General features: G+C 38.3%; 1 protein-coding gene across 1 annotated transcript in view; it reads left to right on the forward strand.

The window, feature by feature from the left end:
- Nucleotides 1–15,561, forward strand: part of CNIH2 (cornichon family AMPA receptor auxiliary protein 2) — a 186,497-nt gene that overhangs the window by 141,122 nt on the left and 29,814 nt on the right. The window contains exon 5 of the mRNA XM_053688844.1: nucleotides 8,152–8,295. Within this exon, the coding sequence (XP_053544819.1) occupies nucleotides 8,152–8,295 (144 nt within the window). The remainder of the gene's footprint in view (nucleotides 1–8,151; nucleotides 8,296–15,561) is intronic.

The following is a 15,561-nucleotide window of genomic DNA, read 5'->3' on the forward strand; positions in this document are numbered from 1 at the left end:
TACCTGTGCACACTCAGTAATATGTACATAGTACCACTATTCACTTACCTGTGCACACTCAGTAATATGTATATAGTACGTCTATTCACTTACCTGTGCACACTCAGTAATATGTACATATAACCTCTATTCACTTACCTGTGCACACTCAGTAATATGTACATAGTATCTCTATTCACTTACCTGTGCACACTCAGTAATATGTGTATAGTACCTCTATTCACTTACCTGTGCACACTCAGGAATATGTACATAGTACCTCTATTCACTTACCTGTGCACACTCAGTAATATGTATATAGTACCTCTATTCACTTGCCTGTGCACACTCAGTAATATGTACATAGTACCACTATTCACTTACCTGTGCACACTCAGTAATATGTATATAGTACCTCTATTCACTTACCTGTGCACACTCAGTAATATGTACATAGTACCACTATTCACTTACCTGTGCACACTCAGTAATATGTATATAGTACCTCTATTCACTTACCTGTGCACACTCAGTAATATATACATATAACCTCTATTCACTTACCTGTGCACACTCAGTAATATGTATATAGTACCTCTATTCACTTACCTGTGCACACTCAGTAATATGTACATAGTACCACTATTCACTTACCTGTGCACACTCAGTAATATGTATATAGTACCTCTATTCACTTGCCTGTGCACACTCAGTAATATGTACATAGTACCACTATTCACTTACCTGTGCACACTCAGTAATATGTATATAGTACCTCTATTCACTTACCTGTGCACACTCAGTAATATGTATATAGTACCTCTATTCACTTACCTGTGCACTCTCAGGAATATGTACATAGTACCTCTATTCACTTACCTGTGCACACTCAGTAATATGTATATAGTACCTCTATTCACTTACCTGTGCACACTCAGTAATATGTATATAGTACCTCTATTCACTTACCTGTGCACACTCAGTAATATGTATATAGTACCTCTATTCACTTACTTGTGCACACTCAGTAATATGTATATAGTACCTCTATTCAATTACCTGTGCACACTCAGTAATATGTATATAGTAACTCTATTCACTTACCTGTGCACACTCAGTAATATGTATATAGTACCTCTGTTCACTTACCTGTGCACACTCAGTAATATGTACATAGAACCTCTATTCACTTTCCTGTGCACACTCAGTAATATGTATATAGTACCTCTATTCACTTACCTGTGCACACTCAGTAATATGTATATAGTACCTCTATTCACTTACCTGTGCACACTCAGTAATATGTATATAGTACCTCTATTCACTTACCTGTGCACACTCAGGAATATGTACATAGTACCTCTATTCACTTACCTGTGCACACTCAGTAATATGTATATAGTACCTCTATTCACTTACCTGTGCACACTCAGTAATATGTAAATAGTACCTCTATTCACTTACCTGTGCACACTCAGTAATATGTATATAGTACCTCTATTCACTTGCCTGTGCACACTCAGTAATATGTACATAGTACCACTATTCACTTACCTGTGCACACTCAGTAATATGTATATAGTACCTCTATTCACTTACCTGTGCACACTCAGTAATATGTATATAGTACCTCTATTCACTTACCTGTGCACACTCAGGAATATGTACATAGTACCTCTATTCACTTACCTGTGCACACTCAGTAATATGTATATAGTACCTCTATTCACTTACCTGTGCACACTCAGTAATATGTATATAGTACCTCTATTCACTTACCTGTGCACACTCAGTTATATGTATATAGTACCTCTATTCACTTACCTGTGCACACTCAGGAATATGTACATAGTACCTCTATTCACTTACCTGTGCACAGTCAGAAATATGTATATAGTACCTCTATTCACTTACCTGTGCACACTCAGTAATATGTACATAGTACCGCTATTCACTTACCTGTGCACACTCAGTAATATGTATATAGTACCTCTATTCACTTACCTGTGCACACTCAGTAATATGTACATAGTACATCTATTCACTTACCTGTACACACTCAGTAATATGTATATAATACCTTTATTTACTTACCTGTGCACACTCAGTAATATGTATATAGTACCTCTATTCACTTACCTGTGCACACTCAGTAATATGTACATACTACCTCTATTCACTTACCTGTGCACAGTCAGTAATATGTATATAGTACCGCTATTCACTTACCTGTGCACACTCAGTAATATGTATATAGTACCTCTATTCACTTACCTGTGCACACTCAGTAATATGTACATAGTACCTCTATTCACTTACCTGTGCACACTCAGTAATATGTACATACTACCTCTATTCACTTACCTGTGCACAGTCAGTAATATGTATATAGTACCGCTATTCACTTACCTGTGCACACTCAGTAATATGTATATAGTACCTCTATTCATTTACCTGTGCACACTCAGTAATATGTATATAGTACCTCTATTCACTTACCTGTGCACAGTCAGTAATATGTATATAGTACCTCTATTCACTTACCTGTGCACAGTCAGTAATATGTATATAGTACCTCTATTCACTTACCTGTGCACACTCAGTAATATGTATATAGTACCTCTATTCACTTACCTGTGCACACTCAGTAATATGTATATAGTACCTCTATTCACTTACCTGTGCACACTCAGTAATATGTATATAGTACCTCTATTCACTTACCTGTGCACACTCAGTAATATGTATATAGTACCTCTATTCACTTACCTGTGCACACTCAGGAATATGTACATAGTACCTCTATTCACTTACCTGTGCACACTCAGTAATATGTGTATAGTACCTCTATTCACTTACCTGTGCACACTCAGTAATATGTACATAGTACCTCTATTCACTTACCTGTGCACACTCAGTTATATGTATATAGTACCTCTATTCACTTACCTGTGCACACTCAGTAATATGTATATAGTACCTCTATTCACTTACCTGTGCACACTCAGTTATATGTATATAGTACCTCTCTATTCACATACCTGTGCACACTCAGTAATATGTATATAGTACCTTTATTCACTTACCTGTGCACACTCAGTAATATGTACATAGTACCGCTATTCACTTACCTGTATACACTCAGTAATATGTATATAGTACCTCTACTTCACTTACCTGTGCACACTCAGGAATATGTATATAATACCTCTATTTACTTACCTGTGCACACTCAGTAATATGTACATAGTATCTCTATTCACTTACCTGTGCACACTCAGTAATATGTATATAGTACCTCTATTCACTTACCTGTGCACACTCAGTAATATGTATATAGTACCTCTATTCACTTACCTGTGCACACTCAGTAATATGTACATAGTACCTCTATTCACTTACCTGTGCACAGTCAGTAATATGTATATAGTACCGCTATTCATTTACTTGTGAACACTCAGTAATATGTATATAGTACCTCTATTCACTTACCTGTGCACACTCAGTAATATGTACATAGTACCTCTATTCACTTACCTGTGCACACTCAGTAATATGTATATAGTACCTCTATTCACTTACCTGTGCACACTCAGTAATATGTATATAGTACCTCTATTCACTTACCTGTGCACACTCAGGAATATGTACATAGTACCTCTATTCACTTACCTGTGCACACTCAGTAATATGTGTATAGTACCTCTATTCACTTACCTGTGCACACTCAGTAATATGTACATAGTACCTCTATTCACTTACCTGTGCACAGTCAGTAATATGTATATAGTACCTCTATTCACTTACCTGTGCACACTCAGTAATATGTATATAGTACCTCTCTTTTCACGTACCTGTGCACACTCAGTAATATGTATATAGTACCTCTCTATTCACTTACCTGTGCACACTCAGTAATATGTACATAGTACCTCTATTTACTTACCTGTGCACACTCAGTAATATGTATATAGTACCTCTCTATTCACGTACCTGTGCACACTCAGTAATATGTATATAATACCTCTATTTACTTACTTGTGCACACTCAGTAATATGTACATAGTACGTCTATTCACTTACCTGTGCACACTCAGTAATATGTATATAGTACCTCTATTCACTTACCTGTGCACACTCAGTAATATGTACATAGTACCTCTATTCACTTACCTGTGCACACTCAGTAATATGTAAATAGTACCTCTATTCACTTACCTGTGCACACTCAGGAATATGTACATGTAACCTCTATTCACTTACCTGTGCACACTCAGTAATATGTATATAGTACCTCTATTCACTTACCTGTGCACACTCAGTAATATGTATATAGTACCTCTATTCACTTACCTGTGCACACTCAGGAATATGTATATAATACCTCTATTTACTTACCTGTGCACACTCAGTAATATGTACATAGTACCTCTATTCACTTACCTGTGCACACTCAGTAATATGTATATAGTACCTCTATTCACTTACCTGTGCACACTCAGTAATATGTACATATAACCTCTATTCACTTACCTGTGCACACTCAGTAATATGTATATAGTACCTCTATTCACTTACCTGTGCACACTCAGTAATATGTACATATAACCTCTATTCACTTACCTGTGCACACTCAGTAATATGTACATATAACCTCTATTCACTTACCTGTGCACACTCAGTAATATGTATATAGTACCTCTATTCACTTTCCTGTGCACACTCAGTAATATGTATATAGTACCTCTATTCACTTACCTGTGCACACTCAGTAATATGTGTATAGTACCTCTATTCACTTACCTGTGCGCACTCAGTAATATGTATATAGTACCTCTATTCACTTACCTGTGCACACTCAGTAATATGTGTATAGTACCTCTATTCACTTACCTGTGCGCACTCAGTAATATGTACATAGTACCTCTATTCACTTACCTGTGCACACTCAGTAATATGTATATAGTACCTCTATTCACTTACCTGTGCGCACTCAGTAATATGTATATAGTACCTCTATTCACTTACCTGTGCACACTCAGTAATATGTGTATAGTACCTCTATTCACTTACCTGTGCGCACTCAGTAATATGTACATAGTACCTCTATTCACTTACCTGTGCACACTCAGTAATATGTACATAGTACCTCTATTCACTTACCTGTGCACACTCAGTAATATGTAAATAGTACCTCTATTCACTTACCTGTGCACACTCAGGAATATGTACATATAACCTCTATTCACTTACCTGTGCACACTCAGTAATATGTATATAGTACCTCTATTCACTTACCTGTGCACACTCAGTAATATGTACATATAACCTCTATTCACTTACCTGTGCACACTCAGTAATATGTATATAGTACCTCTATTCACTTACCTGTGCACACTCAGTAATATGTATATAGTACCTCTATTCACTTACCTGTGCACACTCAGTAATATGTGTATAGTACCTCTATTCACTTACCTGTGCGCACTCAGTAATATGTATATAGTACCTCTATTCACTTACCTGTGCACACTCAGTAATATGTGTATAGTACCTCTATTCACTTACCTGTGCGCACTCAGTAATATGTACATAGTACCTCTATTCACTTACCTGTGCACACTCAGTAATATGTATATAGTACCTTTATTCACTTACCTGCGCGCACTCAGTAATATGTATATAGTACCTCTATTCACTTACCTGTGCACACTCAGTAATATGTATATAGTACCTCTATTCACTTACCTGTGCACACTCAGTAATATGTATATAGTACCTCTATTCACTTACCTGTGCACACTCAGTAATATGTGTATAGTACCTCTATTCACTTACCTGTGCGCACTCAGTAATATGTATATAGTACCTCTATTCACTTACCTGTGCACACTCAGTAATATGTGTATAGTACCTCTATTCACTTACCTGTGCGCACTCAGTAATATGTACATAGTACCTCTATTCACTTACCTGTGCACACTCAGTAATATGTATATAGTACCTCTATTCACTTACCTGTGCACACTCAGTAATATGTACATAGTACCTCTATTCACTTACCTGTGCACACTCAGTAATATGTAAATAGTACCTCTATTCACTTACCTGTGCACACTCAGGAATATGTACATATAACCTCTATTCACTTACCTGTGCACACTCAGTAATATGTATATAGTACCTCTATTCACTTACCTGTGCACACTCAGTAATATGTATATAGTACCTCTATTCACTTACCTGTGCACACTCAGGAATATGTATATAATACCTCTATTTACTTACCTGTGCACACTCAGTAATATGTACATAGTACCTCTATTCACTTACCTGTGCACACTCAGTAATATGTATATAGTACCTCTATTCACTTACCTGTGCACACTCAGTAATATGTATATAGTACCTCTATTCACTTACCTGTGCACACTCAGTAATATGTACATATAACCTCTATTCACTTACCTGTGCACACTCAGTAATATGTATATAGTACCTCTATTCACTTACCTGTGCACACTCAGTAATATGTATATAGTACCTCTATTCACTTACCTGTGCACACTCAGTAATATGTGTATAGTACCTCTATTCACTTACCTGTGCGCACTCAGTAATATGTATATAGTACCTCTATTCACTTACCTGTGCACACTCAGTAATATGTGTATAGTACCTCTATTCACTTACCTGTGCGCACTCAGTAATATGTACATAGTACCTCTATTCACTTACCTGTGCACACTCAGTAATATGTATATAGTACCTCTATTCACTTACCTGTGCGCACTCAGTAATATGTATATAGTACCTCTATTCACTTACCTGTGCACACTCAGTAATATGTATATAGTACCTCTATTCACTTACCTGTGCGCACTCAGTAATATGTATATAGTACCTCTATTCACTTGCCTGTGCACACTCAGTAATATGTATATAGTACATCTATTCACTTACCTGTGCGCACTCAGTAATATGTATATAGTACCTCTATTCACTTACCTGTGCACACTCAGTAATATGTATATATAACCTTTTTTCACTTACATGTGCAAATTGCAGAAGGTACATTTTTTATTCTTTTTTAACATAGACAATGGTTTTTTTTCTTTAAGTAATGTCCTTTTCTGCATACATCTGGATCCTTGCAATAAGGAATAAATGATACCATTATGTAAATATTGCTATTTTCGTAGAAAAATAGGTCACACGCTATTACAATATATCATATGCTTGACATTTTTATTATTTTAGAACAGAGACTTTAAACCAGGTTAACATAGTAACAAATAGTCCAGCACCACTCATTAACCAGTACCCCAAATGGGTCTCTTTATTTGGAAGAATCACAAATGTGTCAGGCTACACACAGCCCTTAATCATGCATTTAAACTGGGTTACCCAGGTAACATCAAAGTGTCACTGAGTATTAGGAACTAATGAAGGAATCTAGTGCTCTCTATATAAAGTAAAATAATATTGTTTGAACAATAGACTGATACCAGATAGTACTTCTGCACTTTAGAAGGTCCATTGTGTCTAAAGTACAGAATTACTGATTCATGGAAAATACTTCCAGTAGAGGTGGTAAAGACTAAAACTTATGAGAATACAGGAATGTCTAGGGTATGCATAAACTATCCTGAAAATGAATCAAAGGGGCATATAACACCTCTTGCTGTGTGTAAAAATTGTGCTTTCTTCCACATTCCCCAGAAAGGCCAAAAAGAAAAACCTTTCCCCTAGGTTTCTGAAAGCTGCAAATGACCTAAACCAGGTGTTTCATTTGAATGTGCAGCCAGTAAAGCAAGTGGTGAATACTTGGGTGACATTACAGTCCCAGTGTGCTAAAAAAATAAAAAGATTGCCTGAATATATAGAATTCTCTGAGAGCACTGAAGATCCAATAACGTGCTGTGTTTGGAGAAGGACGTCAAATCTCCATGCTTGACCATAACATTAACATCATTAGGGAGTGATTGCAGTAATTTTATTGATTAGCTCGTGTGGGTTTTTCTCTTGGAAATAGCTATCATACAAACCACTCAGAATATATCAAAATCTCTATTTTTTCTGGAAAGTCTGAATAGGATTTAACACAGATGTCCAGTGTGTAAGATAACATTTGTTATAAGAATAACACTGATCTCTGGGAATTCATTACAGGTACTTTCACCGACCAGCTGATGGGTCAGAAGTCATGTTTGACCCGGTATCTATCATGAACGTGGATATCTTAAATTATTGTCAAAAGGAGGCGTGGTGCAAGTTGGCGTTTTATCTGCTTTCGTTCTTCTATTACCTATACAGGTAAGGAAAGTGGGGGGAAGGAGGGAAAAGTGTAATGGGTGGGTCTGGTGGCAACATCATACAGACAGGTTGTGCAGTGAAAGTGACAAGAAAAGTGTCAGCTGAGGATCCAAAGGACAGAGAAGACTAAATAGAAGATTATATGGGAATAGAATGACCTTGAGAGACCTCAGTAATAATTATATTGGTGACCCTAAAAGTGCACCAGAAGGTCTCATAAATAAGTAGAAGCCCAACAGACAAGGAGATATATAGAGGGATTATTAAGAAACTTGGAATATTAGACATAGAGAATCCAGGAAGAAGAAGCAGGTCCTGGAAATAGTGAGGAACTTGCATATGGTGGGACTGTTCTTGGGAAATACCTCTGTTGTCTATTTTTCAGACATCCTACAGCAATAACACCATATACTCATATAATACAAATCCTTTACTTAGTATGAGTACAGTTTCTTGTACTAACCATTACACTAGACTCAGACACAGTATCCTGTACTGACCATAGACTATATGCAGACACAGAATCCTGTACTTTTTTTTTATTTTTTTATTTATCTTTATTAGTTGTAGCCAAAAAAAAGAAAAAAAATGCATGTGTTCTAAAGGATCAGCGTCACGCAGGACCAAAAAAAGTTTCAATAGTACATCTTATGCTGAAACAGGCTTAAACAATCCTTGAAATTATAACAACATCCCGCAAAAAAAAGAAACAAAAAAGATGGCTACTTTTTTTCAATCTACACTATATACAGGAAAAAAGAAAAAGAAGGAAAGAAGAGAACAAACCAGGAAGGAGAAAAAAAAACAAAAAACAGAAAACGGGAAATAAGAACTTGGTATATGAACTCCTTCCCCCTTCTCCTCCAGAATCCTATAAGCACCGACCAATTCTAGTCAACCAATTCCTTACTGAGGCTACTCCACCAAGTTATTGTTTCTAATCCAGGTATCAGGAAACACACCCAGTAAGACCATTTCTGCAGAACTTACCGAAGCCACAAACGGCCTTAGAATCTGTCTCTGTAAACTAATTGGATATGTCTTGATAACTGGAGCCCAACCTTCCAAAAATTCTTTGATTTTTCTTTCAGATACTAGTTGTAAATGAAAGGATTCAAAAATGATCTGAGCTTTAATATCTCTTAGCGTCTGAGACAGATTGGGGGCGCTTTTCGTTATCCATTTTTTAAAAATATTATACCTAACTGTTAATAAAATAGTGTTTAGGATATGTAAGCTTGAATCCTCTCTTGGTTCCAGAAAAAGCAACACTATATCTTCATAAGTAAGGGAAATAGACCTTACAAAAACTCTATTGTACCAGAATTGGATTTTCGACCATAGTTGAGCAACCTTTGGACAGCCCCACAACATATGGCGAATATCGGCCCGCATATATGCACAATGTTCACACTGAAAATTTTTAGCAGGATAAAATTTGGCCAGTAAGGCCGGGGATAAATAGGAGTTGTTCAGCAGTTTTAAATGAGATTCCTTCCAACTCGCTGACAGCGGGAGTTTAGCAACTCTCGCTAAACTATTACTTATTTTCTCAAAGTCTATAGAGGGAATGTGTGGGAGCCAATGTTCAATCAATTTATCTTCCTCAAGAACACCTTGCTTTGAGAGCATGATGTTGTAAATAAGCGAAATTGATGCATCACCCGCACCAAATTTTCTGACACAAATCTTGACCTCAGACCAATCATATCTCTCGCCATGATACCATTTCTGGTTATGAATAAAATGTCGGATCTGAAAGTATGCAAATTGATTAAGTCTAGGAAGTGCAAACTGCTCTCGGATTGTTTCCCATGGAAGCATCTGTCGGTCCTCATTAATAAGTTGATACACATATTCTAACCCCTTGGCCTGCCACTCATAAAAACATTTCTGGTCTATACCCGGAGAGAACATAGGGTTCCCCCTGATAGGTAAAAATTCGGAAAATGAAAATTCCATTTTAAGCAGTTTACAAACCCTATACCACGCTATAAAAATATTCTTAAATGAAATAAGAGAAGAGACCTTATGAGGGAGGGAACAGGGAGTGCAATGAATTAGCGCTTTCAAGGACCATGGTTCTACCATAAATTATTCCACATCAAATGTAGTAACTAACTCAGATCGAGATAACCAATCAAAAGCACACTTGCACAGAGAAGCATAATTATAAAGTCTAATGCTGGGCAGCGCTAACCCAGCCCTTGTGAATTTTTGCGCGATCCGATTAAGCGATAGCCGTGGCTTTTTAGATTTCCATATAAACTTTGAAAAACAAGATGCCAAGTTCTTCAGATCTTTATTTAAAATCAGAAGGGGAAGATTCTGCAGATAATATAACATTTTTGGGAAACTTATCGTTTTAATCAGATTGACCGAGGCTGATAGCGAAAGGGGAAATGCCACCCATAATTTTAGATCTTCTTGAACTTTCTGAAATAGCCTACCAAAATTGGCCTGATACCAGAGTTTCGGATTTCTGTTGATCTCCAACCCCAAATATTTAACAGCATCTACCTTATGAAAAATAGTCAAGGGTTGCTCTCGCTCCTGTCTCCCTAACCACATCAATTCACTCTTCTCCATGTTGATTTTATAGCCCGCGAATGTACTGAATAAAGTTATAGTATTGATCACATTCGGAATAGTAATCGTTGTTTTATTTAGGAAGAGTAATATATCATCCGCATAGAGTAATATTTTCAAATTTTTGCCCCCCAAGGAGATTCCCGGCAGAATTTGACGTAATTTGATTGCCAGTTGTTCCAGCACAATATTAAAAAGAAGGGGCGACAACGGGCATCCTTGTCTTGTTCCTCTTTGCAGAATAATCTCGGGGGAGATCAGCCCATTGACAATTAGATAAAAGACAGGTCTCTGATATAATTTTTGAACAAAATTGAAAAAGTTACCAGAAAAACCTAATTTGGCCAACGTTGAAAACATGTGTTTCCACGAGATGCAGTCAAAAGCTTTGACTGCATCAAGAGTAAGAACTGCGACATCCTTAAGGTCAGGCCTCTCCTTAGACTGGTCTGAATTCCAAATGTAATCAACTAAAGTAGTTAATTTCCTTATATTCTTAGCGGAACACCGTGAAGGCATAAAACCCACCTGGTCAGGATGAATAATTTTCTCCAAACAGAATCCTGTACTAACCATAGACTATATGCAGACACAGTATCCTGTACTACCCATAGACTACATGCAGACACAGTATCCTGTACTAACTATAGACTATATGCAGGCACAGTATCCTGTACTAACCATAGACTATATGCAGACACAGTATCCTGTACTAGTCAGAGACTATATGCAGACACAGTATCCTGTACTGACCATAGACTATATGCAGACACAGTATCCTGTACTACCCATACACTATATGCAGACACAGTATCCTGTACTACCCATAGACTATATGCAGACACAGTATCCTGTACTAACCATAGACTATATGCAGACACAGTATCCTGTACTACCCATAGACTACATGCAGACACAGTATCCTGTACTGACCATAGACTATATGCAGACACAGTATCCTGTACTAACCATAGACTACATGCAGACACAATATCATGTACTACCCATAGACTATATGCAGACATAGTATCCTGTACTAGTCATATACTACATGCAGACACAGTATCCTGTACTACCCATAGACTACATGCAGACACAGTATCCTGTATTAACCATAGACTATATTTAGACACAGTATACTGTACTACCCATAGACTATATGCAGACACAGTATCCTGTACTAGTCATAGACCACATGCAGACACAGTATCCTGCACTAACCATATACTACATGCAGACACAGTATCCTGTACTAACCATATAATACATGCAGACACATTATCCTGTACTAGTCATAGACCATATGCAGACACAGTATCCTGTACTACCCATATACTAAATACAGACACAGTATCCTGTACTACCCATAGACTATATGCAGACACAGTATCCTGTACTAACCATAGACTATATGCAGACACATTATCCTGTACTGACCATAGACTACATATAGACACATTATCTTGTACTAACCATAGACTACATGCAGACACAGTATCCTGTACTACCCATAGACTACATACGGACACAGTATCCTGTACTAACCATAAACTATATGCAGACTGTTATGGTATAACCCGGATATCGAGGGTTAATACCAGATGAAAGATGCCCTGAATACGGGATCAGCAACACACAAACCCAGTTAATTCCCCCCAAACATGAGACCAAGCTCCATCTTGAGGGTACAACAGAATGTGTTTTATTGAGGGCTATATACCCAGTATTTATGCAGGTCTCCCACCTGGTTGACACTCCCCAGCAACAGCTGCACAGGAAGAAGATAGTACATTAGATAGAGGTAAGAGACCCTTTTACAGGATACAATAGAATTGCATTATTTAACCAAATAAACAATTAAACACAAGAAAACAAGGGAGTCCTTCTTGACACCTGGAAGTCTGATTAAACAATGTGAACGCTTATCACTTAAACTTAATTACAGTAAACAATAGCTGATGCCAGGAAACCTGTTTTCAGAAAATAGTTTCTCAAATCTGAACAAAGTTAACCCTTCCAGTACTGACAGAGGGGTCTGTCACACGGCTCCCTCCTGGTGGGACACTCTGGCAGACCCGGCTTGACCCTTTGGCGGGTCAACTTGGGGATGACCGGACTAGGAGGTGGTAGGAATGTCAGTTTGCCGGGACAATCCATCTGCATTCCCGTTATGAGAGAGAATTCCTGTCCGTAAAAATAAGGGTTCAACTTCTTCAGTGCCCAGACCAGGGCTAAACAGTCCTTCAAGTTTTTGTTTTCAGAGACGCTTCTTTCCAGTTGGAGACAAATCGGCTTCTTTACGAGTTTTTTGTACCTGCTCTTTATAGGTATCCACAAGCCCTTCATAATGACGTAAGTTGCCCTTGAGTAGCTGCACCTCACTATGAGCCAGCGTCAGCTTTTTCTCCAGTGTCGCTAAGTTTGTCTTTCTGCGGTCTGTCGGTGCAGCTTGTCTAGCAGAGATTCCTGTTCTAAGTGTGCTTTTTCCTCTGCGCTCCTCTTCTCTCCCGCTAGCACTGTAACGTGATTGTTTAACGTGACCATTTCATCCTCTACTTGACTCTTCTCCTTCATCACCACTTTGTAACGGGACTTCCATGTATCAATAGCGGATAGAGATTTACTGAGCTCAGCGTCCTGGGGCTTAGCAGCAGGTGGGTCGGTCTCAGTGGCACGGATCTGGGCACGGGTAGTCACAGGGTTAACATCGGCGGGACCCATGGGAGCGTAGGCAGAAACAAGGGGGGGCCAAGTCATTTCCAAGGAGAACATCAGCTGGTAAGTCCTTCATGACCCCCACATTCACATGTCTAGAGCTCACTCCCCAATCCAAATGTACCCGGGCAACAGGTAGGCGGAACACAGTGCCCCCTGCTACCCTCACAAACACAGTGTCTCTGGTGTGCTGGTTCTCAGACACCAAGTTCTTTTGGAGCAAGGTCATAGTAGCACCAGTATCCCGTAGACCACTGACCTTCTTCCCATTCACTTTAACCAGTTGCCGGTGCTGTTGCCGGTTATCCCGGTGGGCAGCTTGCACGGGGTGTGCTTCATTTAGGATGCCCCAGCATTCTTACTCCTCTACGCAGTGGGCAGCAGGCTGAGGGTTACGTGGGTTTCCGCCGGCGGGTCTCCTCCAGGACTGTGCCTGGTTCGCTGTGTTTAGGGGACACTCTGGTCTTTTGTGCCCTAGTTGCTTACATCCAAAGCACCGAATAGTCCATCAGCCAATCAGAAAATTCCTACCTTAATTCCGATTGGCTGATAGAATCCTATCAGCCAATCGGAATTCGAGGGACGCCATCTTGGATGACGTCCCTTAAAGGAACAGTCATTCGTCGTTCAGTCGTCGGGCCGGATGGATGTTCCGCGCTGGAGGTCTTCAGGATCCTGCCGCTTCGCTCCGGATGGATGCTGCTTGGATGAAGACTTCAATCGGATGGAAGATCCTCTTCTGCTCCGCTTGGATGAAGACTTTGACCGGATCATGGACCTCTTCAGCCCCCCGCTTGGGCTTGGATCAGGACATCGGAGGAGCTCTTCAGGACGGATCGGTGAACCTGGATGGTGAAGACAAGGTAGGAAGATCTTCAGGGGCTTAGTGTTAGGTTTATTTAAGGGGGGTTTGGGTTAGATTAGGGGTATGTGGGTGGTGGGTTGTAATGTTGGGGGGGGGGGTATTGTATGTTTTTTTTTACAGGCAAAAGAGCTGAAATTCTTGGGGCATGCCCCGCAAAGGGCCCTGTTCAGGGCTGGTAAGGTAAAAGAGCTTTTACCTTTTTTAATTTAGAATAGGGTAGGGAATTTTTTATTTTGGGGGGCTTTGTTATTTTATTAGGGGGCTTAGAGTAGGTGTAATTAGTTTAAAATTGTTGTAATATTTTTCTTATGTTTGTAAATATTTTTTTATTTTTTGGAACTTAGTTCTTTTTTATTTTTTGTACTTTAGCTAGTTTATGTAATTGTATTTATTTGTAGCAATTGTATTTAATTAATTTATTGATAGTGTAGTGTTAGGTTAATTGTAGGTAATTGTAGGTAGTTTATTTAATTAATTTATTGATAGGGTAGTGTTAGGTTTAATTATATCTTAGGTTAGGATTTATTTTACAGGTAAATTTGTTATTATTTTAACTAGGTAACTATTTAATAGCTATTGTACCTGGTTAAAATAATTACAAAGTTGCCTGTAAAATAAATATAAATCCTAAAATAGCTATAATATAATTATAATTTATATTGTAGCTATATTAGGATTTATTTTACAGGTAAGTATTTAGCTTTATATAGGAATAATTTATTTAATAAGAGTTAATTTATTTAGTTAGATTTAAATTATATTTAACTTAGGGGGGTGTTAGTGTTAGGGTTAGACTTAGCTTTAGGGGTTAATCCATTTATTATAGTAGCGGTGAGCTCCGCTCGTCAGATTAGGGGTTAATAATTGAAGTTAGGTGTCGGCGATGTTAGGGAGGGCAGATTAGGGGTTAATACTATTTATGATAGGGTTAGTGAGGCGGATTAGGGGTTAATAACTTTATTATAGTAGCGCTCAGGTCCGCTCGGCAGATTAGGGGTTAATAAGTGTAGGCAGGTGTCGGCGACGTTGAGAGGGGCAGATTAGGGGTTAATAAATATAATATAGGGGTCGGCGGTGTTAGGGGCAGCAGATTAGGG

Source organism: Bombina bombina, chromosome 7 (genome assembly GCF_027579735.1).
Source record: "Bombina bombina isolate aBomBom1 chromosome 7, aBomBom1.pri, whole genome shotgun sequence".
Taxonomy (NCBI): domain Eukaryota; kingdom Metazoa; phylum Chordata; class Amphibia; order Anura; family Bombinatoridae; genus Bombina; species Bombina bombina.